This window comes from Pecten maximus, chromosome 19 (assembly GCF_902652985.1).
Source record: "Pecten maximus chromosome 19, xPecMax1.1, whole genome shotgun sequence".
Taxonomy (NCBI): Eukaryota; Metazoa; Mollusca; class Bivalvia; order Pectinida; family Pectinidae; genus Pecten; species Pecten maximus.
In genome coordinates this window covers 32214785-32240181 of record NC_047033.1, presented here as the reverse complement: position 1 = coordinate 32240181, position 25397 = coordinate 32214785, and the positions used below count along the sequence as shown (strand labels likewise).

The 25397-nt window shown below is 36.9% G+C and overlaps 1 protein-coding gene across 1 annotated transcript in view; it reads right to left on the bottom strand.

Moving 5' to 3' along the window:
• The window catches only part of LOC117317679 (collagen alpha-3(VI) chain-like), a 158037-nt gene that overhangs the window by 67243 nt on the left and 65397 nt on the right, over positions 1-25397 (bottom strand). The window contains exons 4-9 of the mRNA XM_033872552.1: positions 24940-25017; positions 17249-17821; positions 15779-15811; positions 9606-10172; positions 8382-8453; positions 8029-8064 (exon numbers count right to left, since the gene is read on the bottom strand). Of these exons, the coding sequence (XP_033728443.1) occupies positions 8029-8064; positions 8382-8453; positions 9606-10172; positions 15779-15811; positions 17249-17821; positions 24940-25017 (1359 nt within the window). The remainder of the gene's footprint in view (positions 1-8028; positions 8065-8381; positions 8454-9605; positions 10173-15778; positions 15812-17248; positions 17822-24939; positions 25018-25397) is intronic.

Below are 25397 nucleotides of genomic sequence, written 5' to 3'. Positions count from 1 at the left end.
TTAACCCCGGACTTCCTTCACCTTAACCCTGGACTTCCCTCACCTTAACCCCGGACTTCCTTCACCTTAACCCTTGACTTCCTTCACCTTAACCCTGGATTTCCTTTACCTTAACCGGGGACTTCCTTCACCTTAACCCCGGACTTCCTTCACCTTAACCCCGGACTTCCTTCACCTTAACCCCGGACTTCCTTCACCTTAACCCCGGACTTCCTTCACCTTAACCCCGGACTTCCTTCACCTTAACCCCGGACTTTCTTCACCTTAACCCCGGACTTCCTTCACCTTAACCCCGGATATCCTTCACCTTAACCCCGGACTTCCTTCACCTTAACCCTGGACTTCCTTCACCTTTACCCCAGACTTCCTTTACCTTAACCCCGGACTTCCTTCACCTTAACCCCGGACTTCCTTCACCTTAACCCTGGACTTCCTTCACCTTAACCCCGGACTTCCTTCACCTTAACCCCGGACTTCCTTTACCTTAACCCTGGACTTCCTTCACCTTAACCCTGGACTTCCTTCACCTTTACCCCGGACTTCCTTCATCTTAACCCCAGACTTCCTTCACCTTAACCCCGGACTTCCTTTACCTTAACTCCGGACTTCCTTCACCTTTACCCCAGACTTCCTTCATCTTAACCCCGAACTTCCTTCACCTTAACCCCGGACTTCCTTCACCTTAACCCTGGACTTCCCTCACCTTAACCCCGGACTTCCTTCACCTTAACCCTGGACTTCCCTCACCTTAACCCCGGACTTCCTTCACCTTAACCCTGGACTTCCCTCACCTTTACCCTGGACTTCCCTCACCTTAACCACGGACTTCCTTCACCTTAACCCCGGACTTCCTTCACCTTAACCCTGGACTTCCCTCACCTTAACCCCGGACTTCCTTCACCTTAACCCTTGACTTCCTTCACCTTAACCCTGGATTTCCTTTACCTTAACCGGGGACTTCCTTCACCTTAACCCCGGACTTCCTTCACCTTAACCCCGGACTTCCTTCACCTTAACCCCGGACTTTCTTCACCTTAACCCCGGACATCCTTCACCTTAACCCCGGATATCCTTCACCTTAACCCCGGACTTCCTTCACCTTAACCCTGGACTTCCTTCACCTTTACCCCAGACTTCCTTTACCTTAACCCCGGACTTCCTTCACCTTAACCCCGGACTTCCTTCACCTTAACCCCGGACTTACTTCACCTTAACCCCGGACTTCCTTCACCTTAACCCCGGACTTCCTTCACCTTAACCCCGGACTTCCTTTACCTTAACCCCGGACTTCCTTCACCTTAACCCCGGACTTCCTTCACCTTAACCCCGGACTTCCTTCACCTTAACCCTGGACTTCCTTCACCTTAACCCCGGACTTCCTTCACCTTAACCCTGGACTTCCTTTACCTTAACCCCGGACTTCCTTCATCTTAACCCCAGACTTCCTTCATCTTAACCCCGAACTTCCTTCACCTTAACCCTGGACTTCCTTCACCTTTACCCCGGACTTCCTTCATCTTAACCCCAGACTTCCTTCATCTTAACCCCGAACTTCCTTCACCTTAACCCCGGACTTCCTTCACCTTAACTCCGGACTTCCTTCACCTTAACCCCGGACTTCCTTCACTTTAACTCCGGACTTCCTTCACCTTTACCCTGGACTTCCTTCACCTTAACCCCGGACTTCCTTCACCTTAACCCCGGACTTCCTTCACCTTAACCCCGGACTTCCTTCACCTTAACCCGGACTTCCTTCACCCCGGACTTCCTTCACCTTAACCCCGGACTTCCTTCACCTTAACCCCGGACTTCCTTCACCTTAACCCCGGATATCCTTCACCTTAACCCCGGACTTCCTTCACCTTAACCCTGGACTTCCTTCACCTTTACCCCAGACTTCCTTTACCTTAACCCCGGACTTCCTTCACCTTAACCCCGGACTTCCTTCACCTTAACCCCGGACTTCCTTCACCTTAACCCCGGACTTCCTTCACCTTAACCCCGGACTTCCTTCACCTTAACCCCGGACTTCCTTTACCTTAACCCCGGACTTCCTTCACCTTAACCCCGGACTTCCTTCACCTTAACCCCGGACTTCCTTCACCTTAACCCTGGACTTCCTTCACCTTAACCCCGGACTTCCTTCACCTTAACCCTGGACTTCCTTTACCTTAACCCTGGACTTCCTTCACCTTAACCCTGGACTTCCTTCACCTTTACCCCGGACTTCCTTCATCTTAACCCCGGACTTCCTTCATCTTAACCCCGAACTTCCTTCACCTTAACCCCGGACTTCCTTCACCTTAACTCCGGACTTCCTTCACCTTAACCCCGGACTTCCTTCACCTTAACTCCGGACTTCCTTCACCTTAACCCCGGACTTCCTTCACCTTAACCCTGGACTTCCTTCACCTTAACCCCGGATATCCTTCACCTTAACCCCGGACTTCCTTTACCTTAACCCTGGACTTCCTTCACCTTAACCCCGGACTTCCTTCACCTTAACCCCGGACTTCCTTCACCTTAACCCCGGACTTCCTTCACCTTAACCCCGGACTTCCTTCACCTTAACCCCGGACTTCCTTCACCTTAACCCCGGACTTCCTTCACCTTAACCCCGGACTTCCTTCACCTTAACACCGGACTTCCTTCACCTTAACCATGGACTTCCTTCTGCCTTTTAATGCAAATGGAAATTTCAGTGTTGAAAACACAATAACACTAGCAAGCGTTCCAAAACGTTGTTTATTATCTTTGATTTAATCATGCAAATTGTTGAACTGTTGTGCATTTGAGACGGAAATGATGAGTTATCATTCCAGAAATATATATATTACAGATACAGTTGAAAGATAACATATCAATTTATTAAGAGAGGGTGCGTCCGGAACAAGGTGCGTGGATTAGAAATTTAATAGCCGTCCTTGAAAACTCTTCACTTCAAGAAAAACACCAGTCAATAGGAATATTGATTATAACCTTTAAAGTAATTAATATTAATTAACAGTAATTAACAGTAGATAACAAAAGATAGATAACTAAGAACAGAACATTGCATTCATTTCGGACAAAAAGGCAACATGTAAACGATGAATTAGAAAAGCGACGTGATTTGGAACAGAAAATTGCTTTGCAATGAAGCCACTCAAAACAAAATATTTTGAAAAGCAATAACGTTTAAAAAGCGATAAAATAAGCTTTAATTTGAACTTTAAACTATATTCATTGATCATGACGTCCAACTTTCTAATTTGTTATGAGTTTATATAAATATGTCTAATATGTTTTCCTTGGAACACCATAGCTTTTTTAGATTTGAGATCAAATACTAAGTTTAATCAATGTGTATACAGCAATGTTGATTTCTGTTCATTGATTCTTGACGATTAAAAAATAATTTCTTTACAAATAAACAAAAAAAAAGTGATATCAATGTTTGATTGACGTTATTTAAATAATAATGTATATGATACTTTATATTATTATCTTTAATAACTGAGTTACCGCTGTTGGTACTAAATATAGAAATGTGCTTTGTTAGTGAGAACTTCAGACAAATACAGAATCATACCATAAATGACGTCAAACACTAACAACTAACAACACAAAATGACATCATACTGGAACGCAAATGACATTAAAGATGACATGAACGCCAGTAGTAACTGATACACTCAAAAGACACAATGCAAACAGTCATGTCACAGAAAAAGTGCGAAAGACAGAGTTAGCGTGCATTAATACTGAAACCACATATACCATGGAATGTGTGGAATGTGTGAAATGAGCTGCATAATGAAAAGTTCTATGTTCTTGTGTTAAATAATTGGTGAAGTGCATCAATATCATGTGTGAAACGTATGACTGTCATTTACATGAAGTTAATATATATGAAAAGTAGATATTAATCTACAGGGTAGTATACCGCGGGTTTGTTATCAGTATAGTAGATTTAATATACCGGGTGGTATACCGCGGGTATGTTATATTATAGTAGATTTAATATACAGGGTAGTATCCCGCGGGTATGTTATATTATAGTAGATTTAATATACAGGGTAATATACCGCGGGTATGTTATATTATAGTAGATTTAATATACAGGGTAGTATACCGCGGGTATGTTATATTATAGTAGATTTAATATACAGGGTAATATACCGCGGGTATGTTATATTATAGTAGATTTAATATACAGGGTAGTATACCGCGGGTATGTTATATTATAGTAGATTTAATATACAGGGTAGTATACCGCGGGTATGTTATATTATAGTAGATTTAATATAGAGGTAATATACCGCGGGTATGTTATATTATAGTAGATTTAATATACAGGGTAGTATACCGTGGGTATGTTATATTATAGTAGATTTAATATACAGGGTAGTATACCGTGGGTATGTTATATTATACTAGATTTAATATACACTGTAGTATACCGCGGGTATGTTATATTATAGTAGATTTAATATACAGGGTAGTATACCGCGGGTATGTTATATTATAGTAGATTTAATATACCGGGTAGTATACCGCGGGTAGGTTATATTATAGTAGATTTAATATACAGGGTAGTATACCGCGGGTATGTTATATTATAGTAGATTTAATATACAGGGTAGTATATCGCGGGTATGTTATATTATAGTAGATTTAATATACAGGGTAGTATACCGCGGGTATGTTATATTATAGTAGATTTAATATACAGGGTAGTATACCGCGGGTATGTTATATTATAGTAGATTTAATATACAGGGTAGTATACCGCGGGTATGTTATATTATAGTAGATTTAATATACAGGGTAGTATACCGCGGGTATGTTATATTATAGTAGATTTAATATACAGGGTAGTATACCGCGGGTATGTTATATTATAGTAGATTTAATATACAGGGTAGTATACCGCGGGTATGTTATAGTATAGTAGATTTAATATACCGCGGGTATGTTATATTATAGTAGATTTAATATACAGGGTAGTATACCGCGGGTATGTTATAGTATAGTAGATTTAATATACCGCGGGTATGTTATATTATAGTAGATTTAATATACAGGGTAGTATACCGCGGGTATGTTATATTATAGTAGATTTAATATACAGGGTAATATACCGCGGGTATGTTATATTATAGTAGATTTAATATACAGGGTAGTATACCGCGGGTATGTTATATTATAGTAGATTTAATATACAGGGTAGTATACCGCGGGTATGTTATATTATAGTAGATTTAATATAAACTGTAGTATACCGCGGGTATGTTATAGTATAGTAGATTTAATATACCGCGGGTATGTTATATTATAGTAGATTTAATATACAGGGTAGTATACCGCGGGTATGTTATATTATAGTAGATTTAATATACAGGGTAGTATACCGCGGGTATGTTATATTATAGTAGATTTAATATACAGGGTAGTATACCGCGGGTATGTTATATTATAGTAGATTTAATATACAGGGTAGTATACCGCGGGTATGTTATATTATAGTAGATTTAATATACACTGTAGTATACCGCGGGTATGTTATATTATAGTAGATTTAATATACAGGGTAGTATACCGCGGGTATGTTATATTATAGTAGATTTAATATACAGGGTAGTATACCGCGGGTATGTTATATTATAGTAGATTTAATATACAGTGTAATATACCGCGGGTATGTTATATTATAGTAGATTTAATATACACTGTAGTATACCACGGGTATGTTATATTATAGTAGATTTAATATACCGGGTAGTATACCGCGGGTATGTTATATTATAGTAGATTTAATATACCGGGTAGTATACCGCGGGTATGTTATATTATAGTAGATTTAATATACCGGGTAGTATACCGCGGGTATGTTATATTATAGTAGATTTAATATACAGGGTAGTATACCGCGGGTATGTTATATTATAGTAGATTTAATATACACTGTAGTATACCACGGGTATGTTATATTATAGTAGATTTAATATACCGGGTAGTATACCGCGGGTATGTTATATTATAGTAGATTTAATATACCGGGTAGTATACCGCGGGTATGTTATATTATAGTAGATTTAATATACAGGGTAATATACCGCGGGTATGTTATATTATAGTAGATTTAATATACCGGGTAGTATACCGCGGGTATGTTATATTATAGTAGATTTAATATATAGGGTAGTATACCGCGGGTATGTTATATTATAGTAGATTTAATATACACTGTAGTATACCGCGGGTATGTTATATTATAGTAGATTTAATATACCGGGTAGTATACCGCGGGTATGTTATATTATAGTAGATTTAATATACCGGGTAGTATACCGCGGGTATGTTATATTATAGTAGATTTAATATACAGGGTAGTATACCGCGGGTATGTTATATTATAGTAGATTTAATATACACTGTAGTATACCGCGGGTATGTTATATTATAGTAGATTTAATATACAGGGTAGTATACCGCGGGTATGTTATATTATAGTAGATTTAATATACAGGGTAGTATACCGCGGGTATGTTATATTATAGTAGATTTAATATACCGGGTAGTATACCGCGGGTATGTTATATTATAGTAGATTTAATATACAGGGTAGTATACCGCGGGTATGTTATATTATAGTAGATTTAATATACACTGTAGTATACCGCGGGTATGTTATATTATAGTAGATTTAATATACAGGGTAGTATACCGCGGGTATGTTATATTATAGTAGATTTAATATACACTGTAGTATACCGCGGGTATGTTATATTATAGTAGATTTAATATACAGGGTAGTATACCGCGGGTATGTTATATTATAGTAGATTTAATATACCGGGTAGTATACCGCGGGTATGTTATATTATAGTAGATTTAATATACCGGGTAGTATACCGCGGGTATGTTATATTATAGTAGATTTAATATACAGGGTAGTATACCGCGGGTATGTTATATTATAGTAGATTTAATATACACTGTAGTATACCGCGGGTATGTTATATTATAGTAGATTTAATATACAGGGTAGTATACCGCGGGTATGTTATATTATAGTAGATTTAATATACACTGTAGTATACCGCGGGTATGTTATATTATAGTAGATTTAATATACAGGGTAGTATACCGCGGGTATGTTATATTATAGTAGATTTAATATACAGGGTAGTATACCGCGGGTATGTTATATTATAGTAGATTTAATATACCGGGTAGTATACCGCGGGTATGTTATATTATAGTAGATTTAATATACCGGGTAGTATACCGCGGGTATGTTATATTATAGTAGATTTAATATACAGGGTAGTATACCGCGGGTATGTTATATTATAGTAGATTTAATATACAGGGTAGTATACCGCGGGTATGTTATATTATAGTAGATTTAATATACACTGTAGTATACCGCGGGTATGTTATATTATAGTAGATTTAATATACACTGTAGTATACCGCGGGTATGTTATATTATAGTAGATTTAATATACACTGTAGTATACCGCGGGTATGTTATATTATAGTAGATTTAATATACAGGGTAGTATACCGCGGGTATGTTATATTATAGTAGATTTAATATACAGGGTAGTATACCGCGGGTATGTTATATTATAGTAGATTTAATATACCGGGTTGTATACCGCGGGTATGTTATATTATAGTAGATTTAATATACACTGTAGTATACCGCGGGTATGTTATATTATAGTAGATTTAATATACAGGGTAGTATACCGCGGGTATGTTATATTATAGTAGATTTAATATACACTGTAGTATACCGCGGGTATGTTATATTATAGTAGATTTAATATACAGGGTAGTATACCGCGGGTATGTTATATTATAGTAGATTTTGATATTATACCGCGGGTGTGTTATATTATAGTAGATTTTGATATTATACCGCGGGTATTATATATTCATGAACGAGTGTCATTTATAGTCTCGTATACCACACGTAAACAGTGCGAACAAGATATGGCAACAAACAAGCGAGCCGTGTTAGGTATTACTCACTCTGTAGCCTGGTGGTAGGCTCGGGCGTCGTTCGTTCTGTAGTGAAATAATATATAGATATGATTATAAAAAATAGATAAGTATCAGTCAAGTTCACTAGTATTGATAATCATAACATTTACTCAGAAACACATTATTGGTGTGACGTGTATGAAGTTTTACCTAAACATCCACCGAAAATGTTACGGAAATGGTCGATGTGATAATTTAAGAGCCAATAGGCCGGAGAACAGAAAAATAGTCTATTGAAATGAACACCGCATTTATATAATTTTGGTGTGTGGTTTGGATGGATTAAATTGTTGGTGGTTATGATAATGATTAAAGCATAACTATGGTTACAGCATCACTACCTGTAGTTGGTTCTGGAGTAGCTGCCGTCGTAGGCGGTAAAGTATCAATTTCCTCTGGTAATACGAATGTCACTGAAATGAAAAACAAAACTGTAAGTCCAACCTGAATCTAAACCTGATTATCATGTTGTTATAACTTATGCCGCTTGTAGAACATTTGTATCCGTCTAAAACCAATTAAACTTGAAGAATATTTATATTTGTCTATTACCAATTAAACTTGTAGAATATTTATATTTGTCTATAACCAATTAAACTTGTAGAATATTCATATTTGTCTATTACCAATTAAACTTGTAGAATATTTATATTTGTCTATAACCAATTAAACTTGTAGAATATTCATATTTGTCTATAACCAATTAAACTTGAAGAATATTTATATTTGTCTATAACCAATTAAACTTGTAGAATATTTATATTTGTCTATAACCAATTAAACTTGTAGAATATTTATATTTGTCTATAACCAATTAAACTTGTAGACTCAATGTTAAGGACGTTAATCCTATTATGTATGTTGAATTGTTCGATTTTTCTGGCAGTAGAATGACGACAACTTACATTTATATTTCATGTGTGCTATTTAGAAAGCAAGTACAACGAATGACTCCTCAAGTGTAACTATAACAGTATACATCTTACACCTAATGTTTACTTATGAAAGCTCCAATTTAAACTCGAATCATTTCAGTATATCTAAGTATTCCTCGATTATTCCATCTATAAAACTCGCTCATCAGTGATAGATGTCAGAAATATTTTAGAGCTAGACAGGTTTCAGTATATATAAGAGTTGCTCGACTATCTTGTTTATAAAACTGGACAATCAATGATAGTTATAAATATTTTAGAGCTAAGCACTTTTCAGTATATCTACGTATTGCTCGACTATCTTGTTTATAAAACTGGACAATCAATGATAGATATCAGAAATATTTTAGAGCTAGGCACATTTCAGTATATATAAGAGTTGCTCGACTATCTTGTTTATAAAACTGGACAATCAATGATAGCTATCAGAAATGCTATAGAGTAAGACGTATTTCAGTATTTCTAAGTATCCATCGATGATCTTACTTTTAAAACTGGACAATCAAATTACAGCTGTCAGTAATGTACGTTATTTGGCAATATTTACCAAATGAATATGTGAGCATACATCTGTTACCATCAAGCCAAACCTAAAGAATATCGTTCCTTACACATTACATGGGAACTCACGTGAAGGCAGTTTCTGTCGCATTTCCTGGACCATGCTTGGAAGCTGATCAACATTCCCCAGGACGTAGCTCATTTGCGGACTCGTCGATACCATATTCATCTCATCAGTATTGCGCAAGTCGATACCAATACCAAACACCGTCACCCCAGCATCCTTGACCAGGGCGGACGCATATTCTAGTTCGGGATAGTATTGAGAGTCGGAATTGGCGTCTGTGATGATGATGAGGCCATTCGGCACATTCTCTCTGTCACCTTTGTTTACATCAAACATCTCAGTGCGGACGAGATTTAAACCAGCAGCCAAATTGGTATCAGAAGATCTGTAGCTAAGCTTGATACCTCGTATGGCTTCAATAAGTCCGGACTTGTCGCCCCTGAAAGCATCTAGTTTAAAAAGTACTGTACCTTCCGCTTGGTAGATGGCGGCACCAACCCTGACGGAGTCCAAATCAACATCCGCTCCTTCAATTAGTTCGGCCATAAAGGACGTGATCTTGGCGAAGTTAGCGGATGTAAGTTGGTTGGAGAAGTGGGCCAGGAACACAAGGTCGACGTCATCACTACCTATACAAGTAAGATTGGGAAGAAAACTTCATAAGTATTGATATATATACATATTTTTTATTAACAGTACGCAAGCTTCGTCACAAAAAATATTGAAATATTGGCATTGATAAATATTTAGTACAATCTCGATCATAATAAAATCTAGCGATACACAGATAAAATGTGTAGTAAAGTTCTGATCTGATTCACATTTCAGACAGTTATATTACACATGTGTAAATGCATCTGAATAAAATCATCTGTTAAGTAAAATAAATAGTATATCCATAAGATTTAAACATTACAAAGCGAATGTTTAAGTAAGCTACAAATCCCTTTATGGAATAAACACATATAAATATGTACATATATATTGTATATATCTGTATATATAACAGAACTATTTGTATATACAATGTATAACGTATATATAACGTTCCTTCGTCATTTGTGTTACTATGCTATATAACGTATATATTTGTATATATAACATAACTATTTGTGTATACAATGTATAACGTATATATAACGTTCCTTCGTCATTTGTGTTACTATGCTATATAACGTTTATATTTGTATATATAACATATATATATATTACTTATATACTTTGTATATATATCGTATATATCGTATATATAAACATAATTTATCGCGGATTGATCACTTACATTACCTGTTTATCAAAGAAGAAATATATAACATTTCTGTGTACATATTCCTGAAAATAATTATAAAATAAAACAAAACACAGTCAAGTGAAACCTCTTGGAAATTCTATGTTTAAACAGTTCAGAGTTGTGTTGATGTGATATTTGTTATCATTTACTTCGTCTTCTCTGGTTACAGAACTGGAAAAGGGTTCAAAAGAAAGTATATAACTTCATAAATCTTACTGATTTACACAAATCCAACATTGCTTCCTAAGGAGGCGGCATTAATTTTAATCTAGTTAATCAAAGGATGAATGGCATTAAACGGTAAATAAATTGCAGCATGATTATGTTATATTGGAAATGTAGCAATTATATTTTGATTGATTAAAAGGAAATAAGCTCTGAGACGTTATCTCTTAGACATTAGCTCGGAGACTTTAGCTAGGAGACATTAGCTCGGAGACTTTAGCTAGGAGACTTTAGCTAGGAGACATTAGCTCGGAGACTTTAGCTAGGAGACATTCGCTCGGAGACATTAGCTCTTAGACATTAGCTCGGAGACTTTAGCAAGGAGACTTTAGCTCGGAGACGTTCGCTCGGAGACTTTAGCTAGGAGACATTAGCTCGGAGACTTTAGCTAGGAGACATTAGCTCGGAGACTTTAGCTCGGAGACATTAGCTCGGAGACTTTAGCTAGGAGACATTAGCTAGGAGACTTTAGCTCGGAGACATTAGCTCGGAGACTTTAGCTAGGAGACATTCGCTCAGAGACTTTAGCTAGGAGACATTAGCTCGGAGACTTTAGCTAGGAGACTTTAGCTAGGAGACATTAGCTCGGAGACTTTAGCTCGGAGACTTTAGCTAGGAGACTTTAGCTCGGAGACTTTAGCTAGGAGACATTAGCTCGGAGACTTTAGCTAAGAGACATTAGCTAGGAGACTTTAGCTCGGAGACATTAGCTAGGAGACTTTAGCTCGGAGACATTAGCTAGGAGACTTTAGCTCGGAGACTTTAGCTCGGAGACATTAGCTCGGAGACTTTAGCTAGGAGACTTTAGCTAGGAGACTTTAGCTCGGAGACTTTAGCTAGGAGACATTAGCTCGGAGACACTAGCTCGGAGATTTAGCTCGGCGACATTTGTCGGAGACTTTAACTAGGAGACATTAGCTCGGAGACTTGAGCTGGGAGACTTTAGCTCGGAGACTTCAGCTAGGAGACTTTAGCTAGGAGACTTTAGATCGGAGACATTCGCTCGGAGACTTTAGCTAGGAGACTTTAGCTCGGAGACTTTAGCTCGGAGACTTTAGCTAGGAGACTTTAGCTAGGAGACTTTAGCTCGGAGACTTTAGCTAGGAGACTTTAGCTAGGAGACATTAGCTAGGAGACTTTAGCTAGGAGACATTAGCTCGGAGACTTTAGCTAGGAGACATTAGCTCGGAGACTTTAGCTAGGAGACATTAGCTAGGAGACATTAGCTCGGAGACTTTAGCTAGGAGACATAAGCTAGGAGACTTTAGCTCGGAGACTTTAGCTCGGAGACTTTAGCTCGGAGACTTAAGCTAGGAGACTTTAGCTAGGAGACTTTAGCTCGGAGACTTTACCTAGGAGACATTAGCTCGGAGACTTTAGCTAGGAGACATTAGCTCGGAGACTTTAGCTCGGAGACATTAGCTAGGAGACATTAGCTAGGAGACTTTAGCTAGGAGACATTAGCTAAGAGACATTAGCTAGGAGACATTAGCTCAGAGACTTTAGCTAGGAGACATTAGCTAGGAGACTTTAGCGCGGAGACATTAGCTCGGAGACATTAGCTAGGAGACTTTAGCTCGGAGACATTAGCTCGGAGACTTTAGCTAGGAGACATTAGCTAGGAGACTTTAGCTCGGAGACTTTAGCTAGGAGACTTTAGCTAGGAGACATTAGCTAGGAGACATTAGCTCGGAGACTTTAGCTAGGAGACATTAGCTAGGAGACATTAGCTCGGAGACTTTAGCTAGGAGACATTAGCTAGGAGACTTTAGCTCGGCGACATTAGCTAGGAGACATTAGCTAGGAGACATTAGCTTGGAGACTTTAGCTCGGAGACTTTAGCTAGGAGACATTAGCTAGGAGACTTTAGCTCGGAGACTTTAGCTAGGAGACATTAGCTAGGAGACTTTAGCTAGGAGACTTTAGCTCGGAGACATTAGCTCGGAGACATTAGCTAGGAGACTTTAGCTAGGAGACTTTAGCTCGGAGACTTTAGCTAGGAGACATTAGCTAGGAGACTTTAGCTCGGAGACTTTAGCTAGGAGACTTTAGCTAGGAGACATTAGCTCGGAGACTTTAGCTAGGAGACATTAGCTAGGAGACATTAGCTCGGAGACTTTAGCTCGGAGACTTTAGCTAGGAGACATTAGCTCGGAGACTTTAGCTAGGAGACATTCGCTCAGAGACTTTAGCTAGGAGACTTTAGCTAGGAGACATTAACACTGACTAACTAATGCATTAGACTACAAACAGATAGTTGAATTTCTAATATGTACGAATACAATATCTGGGTTCAATACACAGATGTAGACACACTTATATACTGTATAATACAGGGGACGATATGCTTATATTAACACGTCTATATTCACTTGTAGAGGACAATCTAACAGAGGGATCAACAAGATGGTGGACTATGGCAGTGCTGAACAAATCCTCAATGTGGTACGGAGGAGACGACCAGACAGTTACTGGAACATTGCTGTGCTTAAAGACTTTTCAAACGTGTAGGGTGAGACTAACAGACGAAAACTGGTGTGTTCATGGTAAATCACACTTAAAGACAACAGTTTTTTTATACACTACAAGTAACAAAAACGAGTATATAGAGAGTATTTCACTACGTCAATCAGACGACATCTATATATGTATACCATGTATCGAATGTTATGCCACCACAAGTATGTAAGGACCGTTCTATGTGTGGCTGATGGTTCTTTTCTCAGCTGGTGACTTAACCTGCATTTGACTTCCATTGTCATAGCAAGAGTATATGGCATCGTAATAATATTAACATTGGTGTTTTTGGGGGTTTTTTATTGAAAAATTACACTTTCTTCTGATTACGAATCTGTGCTATTTATCTTTTTCGGCTTTTTATTAAAAGTCTTTATACATATTTTCATTTCTAACTAATTATGAATAATACGTGTAGTAAGGTATAATTGTAGTATAAACCCCATATTTTTATTTTAGAAATATTTGCTTTATGATTAATTTCAATCAATAAAAGGACTTTAGAACACGACTGCACAACAGTCTAAGGCTAAGTGAGCACATCGATATGAAAGCACAGCTGTATAAATACAGATCAGCGTAAACAATATAAAGGTATATCTAATAGCTTGAGAATGTGTCTCCACATAATATATTGGCATAAATAGCAGCGCATTAATCGTAACAGCAAACAAACTGTTATTTTATTACAAAAGATAAATCTTACATTTCCTTTTTGTTTTTTTACTTTTTCATTATTTACTAATTTATTTTTTGTCATTATCATTTCTATCACAAAACCTCTTTCCTATTCTCTGATATATTATATACGTCGTTTAAATCATGTGGACGCCCTGTTGACCTTCCACGGATATTCTATTTCTGCTACGCCCAAGTTCTGTATGCAATATTTCAAATTGGTTTAATTTTCCAAATCAACTCAGTTGTTACATATGTAGCAGAAGTTGACAAGAAATTGTTAGTTACTTAGATATCTAGAGAGTGTTTACATGACCCGGTTGATTGGATATCTAAATACTTACTCCCATTGTCTGTCAACAACAGCTGACAGAAAAAAATACCCCCCCCCCCCCCCCCACCCCCGAACTCCTTACCCATTATCCTTGACCTATTGTATCATGCTTTAAGTACTATATTATGTATAATATTAAAGTACTATATTATGTATCATATTAAAGTACTATATTATGTATCATATTAAAGTACTATATTATGTATCTTATGTAAGTACTATATTTGTAATATATTGTTTAAGTACTATATGCTGAGAATTCCACATGGAACATTATTTATACATTTTCTTCCGGTTCGGCACAAATAAAAAGCCATTTTCGACTGTAGTGATGTATGATTTCTATTGAAACAGATAAAGTACAGCTGCATGAAAATGTACGATACATGTGCTATAAATAGATAAATATACATTGATAAATAGACGCAAAACGAACACAAAATGTTGAAAAACACACATAATATGCACCATTAGGCCGAGTTGTTTTGTAAAATCAGTCAAACTTACCTGTTTGTTTTCTATTTTATGTAAAAGACTTTGACATCAAATCAAATAAACAACAATCTCATTTAGTCATCTTATAAAATATTTCATTTCTATACATATTTAATAATGTTTTGTTGTCAGTATTCAGCAACTCGGCCGAAGGTTACACACATGGATACTGTGAATAAAATGCATTTGGTTCGTCGTATATATAAGGGAGTGCTATAAATACCATGTGCTGTGTAAAGAATATACAGCAGTGCAAACGTATCTGTTGAGCATCATGTGAGAGCTAGAACCGTAAACAGTGAACGACGTTATTGTTTTGTAGAACCTGATTAAAGTGTGTGCCCTCCATCAAGACAATACTGGATAAATGTAGTAGACATAACTGTTTTAGCATTACGTATGAAAATGAAAACACAAAACATACATGTGTATATGGATCTCAAACTTCGAAAAGATATCCTTAATATTCACACGATGCTTTCCAAATCGTTTTAACAATGTAATACTGGATAAATAATAATTGGTATGTATATAAATATATATATATTCTGTGCATAAACATGAGGTAGATAAATATGTAAACATCATTAAAACAAAGGACGCAGTGCGCATATTAGGTATCAGTGAATATCATGCAAAATATGAATATTCATGAGTGAATAAAGCCTCGCTTTCAACCCGTCTCGTCGACTAACCTTCCACGGGTGTAAGATATGCTGCATCCGAACCTGGAAAAATAACCCCGTGACATGTCAAAGTTCACAGAGCATGCGCATTCGAGATATGCTAACATAATCAAAACAAATGCTAAGAGTCACTACGATTCTGTCGTTAATCGGAGTTAGACAATAGAAAATTCATATTTAATGATTTAATTCATTCCAGGCTGAATTATTACATCATCCAAAGCAAAAGAGAAAGAATCAGTTGATGGAAATGCAAACAATATTAACAGAGAGCAGAATGAAAGAGAAACGTATGTACTATCCCTAAGGTTTAATCATTCAAGGAAACAGAGATAGGGTTACCGTGTTAACATAGAGTGTATAATGACTGGCAAAATAACCGAGACAGGAAACAAATTTTAGCAAGAGACTTGCAGCAATAAGAGTGAAATGCATTTCCGTAGAGCGATAGCTTTAACTAGTAACACTACGTTATAGTAACACCCTGTAACTAGTAACACTACGTTATAGTAACAACCTGTAACTAATCACACTACGTTATAGTAACACCCTGTAACTATTAACACTACGTTATAGTAACACCCTGTAACTAATCACACTACGTTATAGTAACACCCTGTAACAATTAAAACGTTATAGTAACACCCCGTAACTAGTAACACTACGTGATAGTAACACCCTGTAACTAGTAACACTACGTTATAGTAACACCCCGTAACAAGTAACAATACGTTATAGTAACACCCTGTAACTGGTCACACTACGTTATAGTAACATCCCGTAACTAGTAACACTACTTTATAGTAACACCCTGTAACTAGTAACACTACGTTATAGTAACACCCCGTAACTAGTAACACTACGTTATAGTAACACTCTGTAACAAGTAACACTACGTTATAGTAACACCCTGTAACTATTAACACTACGTTATAGTAACACCCCGTAACTAGTAACACTACGTTATAGTAACACCCTGTAACTAGTAACACTACGTTATAGTAACACCCTGTAACTAGTAACACTACGTTATAGTAACACCCTGTAACTAGTACCAATACGTTATAGTAGCACCACGTAGCTAGTAACACTACGTTATAGTAACATCCTGTAACTAGTAACACTACGTTATAGTAACACCCTGTAACTAGTAACACTACGTTATAGTAACACCCTGTAACTAGTAACACTACGTTATAGTAACACCCTGTAACTAGTAACACTACGTTATAGTAACACCCTGTAACTAGTAACACTACGTTATAGTAACACCCTGTAACTAGTAACGCTACGTTATAGTAACACCCTGTAACTAGTAATACAACGTTATAGTAACATCCTGTAACTAGTAACACTACGTTAAAGTAACACCCCGTAACTAGTAACACTAAGTTATAGTAACACCCTGTAAAGGAATCATTTTATATCGCTCTGCGCTAATTATAATAAAGTATATACTTAACGAGGGTGTGGACTCACTTTCACAAACTTGTGCTACGACCAGTTCTGTCATTATGTGGAGTTCACTAATGGAGTCGAGGCTGAATAAATTAGCATACGCCGGCTCGGAAACCACGGACGATAACTCTTGTTTTCCACCCTCGCTCCACGTGATGCCAATGACGTTCACGCCAATGTCCTTGAGGGCCTGGGCGTACTGAAAGCTCTGTGTCACGCGTCTGTTAGACCTCCCCGTCGTTATTAGAATGACCATATCTGGAACCTGGGGTCTATCTCCGTAATACTCAAAAAATACCCTCCTTCTCAAGGCGTCAAGGGCGTCGGCTAAGTTCCTCTCTCCTGGAGAAAATCGTGCGGACCGGATAGCGTCCTGAACTCCTTGGGCCGTATTGATCTCCCCCAGTCGGAAATGGACTGTTGGGCTTGTGCTATAAGTCACCAGAGATATCCGAGTTACCTCGTAACTCACATTAGCGAATTTGACGAATTTGATGAGAAAGTCTCTAATTGTTAGATAAGTCTCATTGTTCATTTCGTATGCATCCGACGTGTCAACTAGCAACACGATGTCCATAGGCTTATTTCCGCAACCTACAAAGAAAGGAAAACCTAGTGCTAATAATGTAACTAAAACCACCATACAGGACAACAGGCTGCAAACACAGAACAGAGTTCTCAGGATATCACATACAAACGCATCTACTGTAACAGTCATAACCTACAATACCGCCTTGGGTGGTCGGGTGGCACAGTGGTAACACACTTGCCTTTCACCTAGGCGGCCGAGGTTCGATTCCCCGTTCGGACGTGAAAAGGTATGAGGTCACCTGTCCGACCACGTGGGTTTTCCCCGGGTATTCCGGTTTCCTCCCACAGTACGACCCTCGAGCGCTTCCATCCCGGCCAACAAGCGTGATTAATACCAATTAATATAACTTGTTTCACAATTGTTGTGAAAAAATAAAGTTTACATTACATATACCATTCCTATCCTGACCGGTGTTACCACAAATATATAACCTACAATACCATTCCTATCCCGACCGGTGTCATCACAAATATATAACCTACAATATCATTCCTATTCCGACCGGTGTCACCACAGATATATAATCTACAATACCATTCCTATTCCGACCGGTGTCACCACAAATATATAACCTACAATACCATTCCTATCCCGACCGGTGTCAACACCTATCCTGACCGGTGTCACCACAGATATATAACCTACAATACCATTCCTATCCCGACCGGTGTCACCACAAATATGTAACCTTCAATACCATTCCTATCCTGACCGTTGTCACCACAGATATATAACCTACAATACCATACCTATCCCGACCGGTGTCACCACAGATATATAACCTACAATACCATTCCTATTCCGACCGGTTTCTCCACAAATGTATACGACTTTTGGACTATTCTTATCCAAACCGGTGTTATCACAGATATAGACATTATTCGGACTATCTATTTCCCGATCGGTGTTACCACATATATGTAAAACTTTCGGACTATTCTTATCAAAATCGGTGTTAAAAAATATGTATAACTCCTGGACTATTCCTATTTCGACAAGTGTTACCACCTATACGTTTACATGTACTTTTCCAAATCTGACCGATTTTACCACCAATAAATGGCTCCTGTACCATTTCATTCACGATCAGTGTTACCACACAACCCGACAGGTAAAACCACGATTACATATGCATATTCACACATCGTGTCATTAATATCCCTACCATTTCCTCTCTACATAAACAATAATATGAAGCCTACCTGCATGAAATAGTGAATAATAAACAGAGTATATCTTGATTTTATCACAATGTGAAAATACGGTTTCCAAGAATTTTGTAATGGCGTCGAGGTACTTCAGATGTGTTATGATGGAAACCGCGTTGGATTCTGGGAAAATTTTACCATTTCTTTCTCGGCAGGTGTCATTCCCTCACTCTCATGTCGATATTGATTTTTAATACGACATGTGTTCCCACAATTATCTACGCCTGATCGTGGACATTTTTGTAGACTGAAAATATCAATATTATATAGATGCTTCATTATCGTCTAAGTATAAATTTGTGACGTCTAAGTGTAAGTTTGTGACGTCTAAGTGTCAGTTTGTGACGTCTAAGTGTAAGTTTGTGACGTCTAAGTGTAAGCTTGTGACGTCTAAGTGTAAGTTTGTTACGTGTAAGTTTGTGACGTCTAAGTGTAAGTTTGTGACGTCTAAGTGTAAGTTTGTGACGTCTAAGTGTACGTTTGTGACGTCTAAGTGTAGGTTTGTGACGTCTAAGTGTAAGTTTGTGACGTCTAAGTGTAAGATTGTGACGTCAAAGTGTAAGTTTGTGACGTCTAAGTGTAAGTTTTTGACGTCTAAGTGTAAGCTTGTGACTTCTAAGTGTAAGTTTGTGTCGTCTAAGTGTAAGTTTGTGACGTCTAAGTGTAAGTTTGTGACGTCTAAGTGTAAGTTTGTGACGTGTAAGTTTGTGACGTCTAAGTGTGACTTTGTGACGTCTAAGTGTAAGTTTGTGACGTTTAAGAGTAAGTTTGTGACGTCTAAGTGTATGTTTGTTACGTGTAAGTTTGTGACGTCAAAGTGTAAGTTTATGACGTCTAAGTTTAAGTTTGTGACGTGTAAGTTTGTGACGTCTAAGTGTGACTTTGTGACGTCTAAGTGTAAGTTTGTGACGTCTAAGAGTAAGTTTGTGACGTCTAAGTGTAAGTTTGTTACGTGTACGTTTGTGACGTCAAAGTGTAAGTTTGTGACGTCTAAGTGTAAGTCTGTGACATCAAAGTGTAAGTTTGTGACGTCAAAGTGTAAGTTTGTGACGTCTGTGTAAGTTTGTGACGTGATATTTACAGCACTGTTGTACAGTTGAGTGTAAGCTAACCTTTACACCCTAGTGCACTACGTTTAAACTAGTAGTGCACTACATTTTAACTACAGGTAAACTAGTAGTGCACTACATTTAAACTACAGGTAAACTAGTAGTGCACTACACCCTAAGAGGTGATGAACAGCAAAACCCCCATACAGGTAATGGGCAGTACCCAAGGCTACCTGTGATTTTACCTGTACTGTATATATAAGGCTATCTAGCAATTATATTTAAAGAGTTATTAAAAAGGTTTTTGAAGTTAAGTTTGATGTTATATTTCAACCTTTTTTATTCTTGTTAATTGTACACTGTAACTAAGTTCAGACAGATTTACTTTATAAATCCTTTAACTAAGTTAAATTGTTCAAGCCAATTTTCATTTATCTTTTGGTACTTTATATTTTGTATTGATTAATCAGTTATATATTTCACATTTTTAATTCCAGTAATTTTGTTTTCATCACATGAAAGTATATAATAAAACATTTGAAAACAATTATCGTTACTTGAACATTTTCAATTTGATACATTTAATTTATATTGTAGTTTAATTTCAGATTAGATTAAGCAGCATATTCATAATTTCATTTTTGATTTGATATTATGCGTATTAAAACCTAATCAGCCCATAATATATGTTGTACATTCTATGTGTATACATCCAATGCTTAAAGTCAAAAACCTGAACACATAAAGAAATTAATTAAGCATTGATTTAACATGTAAATAAAGAGATTCTTTGAATGTACTGGTAATTAAGTGATCATAACAGTTCTACATTTCAAAATTTTAAGTTTATAAAAGGTATCTGTTACATGTAATACACCTTCCATCTTCCTTTGCTGAACTAGTTGAAATTTCTGTACATGTAGCCGTGTACAGGTATCTAATACTTTGAAGATCTACCATATTGGATCTGGTTCCAGGTACATGTATCAGTTACAGGTAACACCAAATCAGAGACCTATATTGGGATAATGACCCGAGGGAACAAATAATGTCATTTTTGTTATGAAATACATATACGGGCAAACTTGGGGAGCAATCATAAACTCATTGTGGAAACTGGTAGATGGAATAATGTAAATTATCAAAATAGAATGTGTCCTTATTGTGATACCAATGACATCGGTGATGAATTTCATTATCTATTAAAATGCCCATTTTTTACTTTGGAATAAAAATTATATAATAAATACTATTATACGATACCAAATATTATAAAATGTTCACAGCTAATGAACTCTACAAATATCAACACATTAAGAAATTTATGTAAATTTATCAAAGTTCTGTTTAAAAAAGTTTTATAATTTGTCCTCCTTATACATTGGTTTTGTTGAATGTTGTAAATATGTTTCTCTATACATTGAACTTTTGTAAAGAGATTGAATAAAGAAAGTTGAAAGTTAAGACTGACCTCATCTGTTACATATACATAGGTAAGGTGTTATGGAGGTCCATAAGGGTGGTGGTGAGGTGGGGTTTGGGCCCTGGGGCCCAGGTGGCCATGACAACAGGAATGTCCTGAGAGTAACAATTATACATACAGGTACATGTACATAACTTGTTGTGTGGATACCATATGTCTCGTACAGAAGATAAATGAGAATATACGAAACTTCTGATTCTTGATTATGTACTATGAAATGATTTCATGGTTGAATTAACAGATATTAGTGAAGTAACAATACATTGAATTTTAAAATATTTTTGTCTGATGAAATAATAAATATCAAAATATGTACATATACAGTGTACTTGAGAAAAACAATCTACAAACAGTCATCAAGATCTAAGGTAGGATTAATCATTAATATAAAATGTAAATTAATTGCATCTAAAAAAAATAAAATGAAAAGCATCACAATTTTGAAATCAGGATGATAAACCTTTATTTTACACTATAATGGTATCTTTAAAATAAATAATTAAAAAAAAACAGACTACAAATCTAATTGATAGAGTTATAATTCCTCTTGTGCAATATATCATATAAGAACCGCAGCCAATTTTACTTTGAGATAAAATTTTATCAACATTTAAATATACCTAGTAAAGTTAGAATGACAGATATAAGGCAGGTTTGTATATGTAACAACTAGAGGTATCTAACAAGTAAACAAGTACAGGTTTATATAATATACGTGACACTATCATCAAATAAATTGTATTGTATCTAACACAGGTGTCCAGTGGCACTGTCCATTACCTGTATAGGGGATATATGGTCACACCTGATTGGACGTAGTGCACTACTAGTTTACCTGTAGCTTAAATGTAGTGCACTACTAGTTTAAACGTAGTGAACTAGGAGTGCACTAGGGTGTAAAGGTTAGCTTACACTCAACTGTACTTTTGTCGCCATATTGACGTTGTGTAGAAGCAGTTCCAACTGACAACGCGATAATGTGGTAAAAGACCAAACGAGAGTGATTTCTAGAGCTAGGTCACGTGATTGGGCGATTCAGTATGACCATGGATGGACTTGATTCGCTACATCGTAAAGAAAAATGGACATACACCAAACACAATCAAGTAACAAGGTGTTACTACACTGGGTGTACACCAAACACAATCAAGTAACATGGTGTTACTACACTGGGTGTCCACCAAACACAATCAAGTAACATGGTGTTACTACACTGGGTGTACACCAAACACAAACAAGTAACATGGTGTTACTACACCGGGTGTACACCAAACACAATCAAGTAACATGGTGTTACTACACCGGGTGTACACCAAAGACAATCAAGTAACAAGGTGTTACTACACTGGGTGTACACCAAACACAAACAAGTAACATGGTGTTACTAAACTGGGTGTACACCAAACACAATCAAGTAACCTGGTGTTACTACACTGGGTGTACACCAAACACAATCAAGTAACATGGTGTTACTACACCGGGTGTACACCAAAGACAATCAAGTAACATGATGTTACTACACCTGGTGTACACCAAACACAATCAAGTAACCTTGTTACTACACTGGGTGTACACCAAACACAATCAAGTAACATGGTGTTACTACACCGGGTGTACACCAAACACAATCAAGTAACCTTGTTACTACACTGGGTGTACACCAAACACAATCAAGTAACCTTGTTACTACACCGGGTGTACACCAAACACAATCAAGTAACATGGTGTTACTACACTGGGTGTACACCAAACACAATCAAGTAACATGGTGTTACTACACCGGGTGTACACCAAACACAATCAAGTAACCTTGTTACTACACTGGGTGTACACCAAACACAATCAAGTAACATGGTGTTACTACACTGGGTGTACACCAAACACAATCAAGTAACATGGTGTTACTACACCGGGTGTACACCAAACACAATCAAGTAACATGGTGTTACTACACCGGGTGTACACCAAACACAATCAAGTAACCTTGTTACTACACCGGGTGTACACCAAACACAATCAAGTAACATGGTGTTACTACACTGGGTGTACACCAAACACAATCAAGTAACACGGTGTTACTACACTGGGTGTACACCAAACACAATCAAGTAACATGGTGTTACTACAACGGGTGTACACCAAACACAATCAAGTAACCTTGTTACTACACCGGGTGTACACCAAACACAATCAATTAACATGGTGTTACTTCACTCAAAACAATATATTAATGTCAGTGTTTTAAGAGCTTGATACAGTAAAGTCCATAACAGGCATTCTACACAAGCAATATAGTGTTTAAAACACAGGTTAGCGAGTGAAACATCAAGTCATATCAAGGTATCTAAAGAGTTTATTCAAATATTCAAAGATTCATATTTTGATCAAATTCTTTAAAGACAAAACACCATTCTGTATATACCAAAACCTTGGTGTCAGTAGTAAATATATCACTGGCATAACTAGAACTCGTCTGTGTCTGTTGACGGAAATCACGTGATTGTTACACGTAATAAGTACACTGGTTATCGTCCTTAGTTTCGTTACTGTCCGCCAGGCACCGCTTCCCTGACCGGAAGTAGCAAAAGTAACTACAAGAACCAGTTGATACTTGGGAAACTATGAGTTTTGTTTTGCAATATCTTTATCAGGTATTGAAAGTAAACATGAATTTTAATTAATCTTTGCATGATCTAGATTTTTCATAAATGTCTAGTTTCTCAAATCTGGCCAATTCTGGAGTCATTGCTCTATTTTTTTGTTTGTTTGTTTGTTTGTTTGGGTTTTTTTTTTTTTTTCTTTTTTTTTTTCTTTTTTTTTCAAAGAACATCAACAAAGATTATTTCCTAGTGAATACCAAGCTTTATATTAATTTGTAAAAGTCTGTGATAAAGTGATGTGTAGTTTTATGAAAGTCAAGTCAAGTTCGCGATATAGCGAACGTAATAGAAATGTTGGTGTTAATGTGTTTGTCACGTTGTGGAATACTGCGTCGTATCATCGAGTGACATATGGTTTTTAAATTTGTTAGACTTCATATCTGTTATTGCAAAACCGACATGATTCTACAATATACAAGAATCACAGTTGAGTTTGCAGTTGTCTTCCTTTGACATTTCTGTAATTATACACAAATGGGTTTAAGGAACACAGTATCTATGACATGAAACAAAGAGAACTGAACAGATATATACGAATTATGAATGTTTTTTTATGGCCAGATGCTGAGAAATCTTATTTTTACAAAAGGTTTGCAGCAAGCACGCCTATCCAACTGTGGTATAACTATCACGTGATTTCCGGTCAAAACGCAGAAACGACAACCGCGAACCAACAAAATGCAGCAGGATGGTTCAAAGCGCGGGACTTAAAAGGCCTACCTTCAAACGTGCCGAGGTCATCAAAATCATCCGGGTCGAATCCGTCAAGTTCTCCAAACGGGTCTAGAAATTCATCCCCTTTTAGAAGGAAAAATATAACATGTACAATTAAATAAGGTATCAGGAACTTGTTTGTAGGACATGTTTATCTGTGAGTATTGTTTACTAGAATAATGTTGTTATTTGACTAGAATACATCACATTTCACCTCCACAGAAATGTATGTGACGAACGTAAGTACTTGTGAGGAGCCAATTGCGATACTGACACAAAACAACACAGAAACCGACATTTGGCTAGTTAATATACGAGTAGACACACAACAGGTGAATTCTGTGAAAATGACACATATTGTGTAAAAAGCAAATAGGATATGGACATAACTCGCAGTAAAGCATTCAAAACAGATTTTGAATGATTTGGCATGAGAAGGATAAAAGTGGTTTTAATTGGTTAAA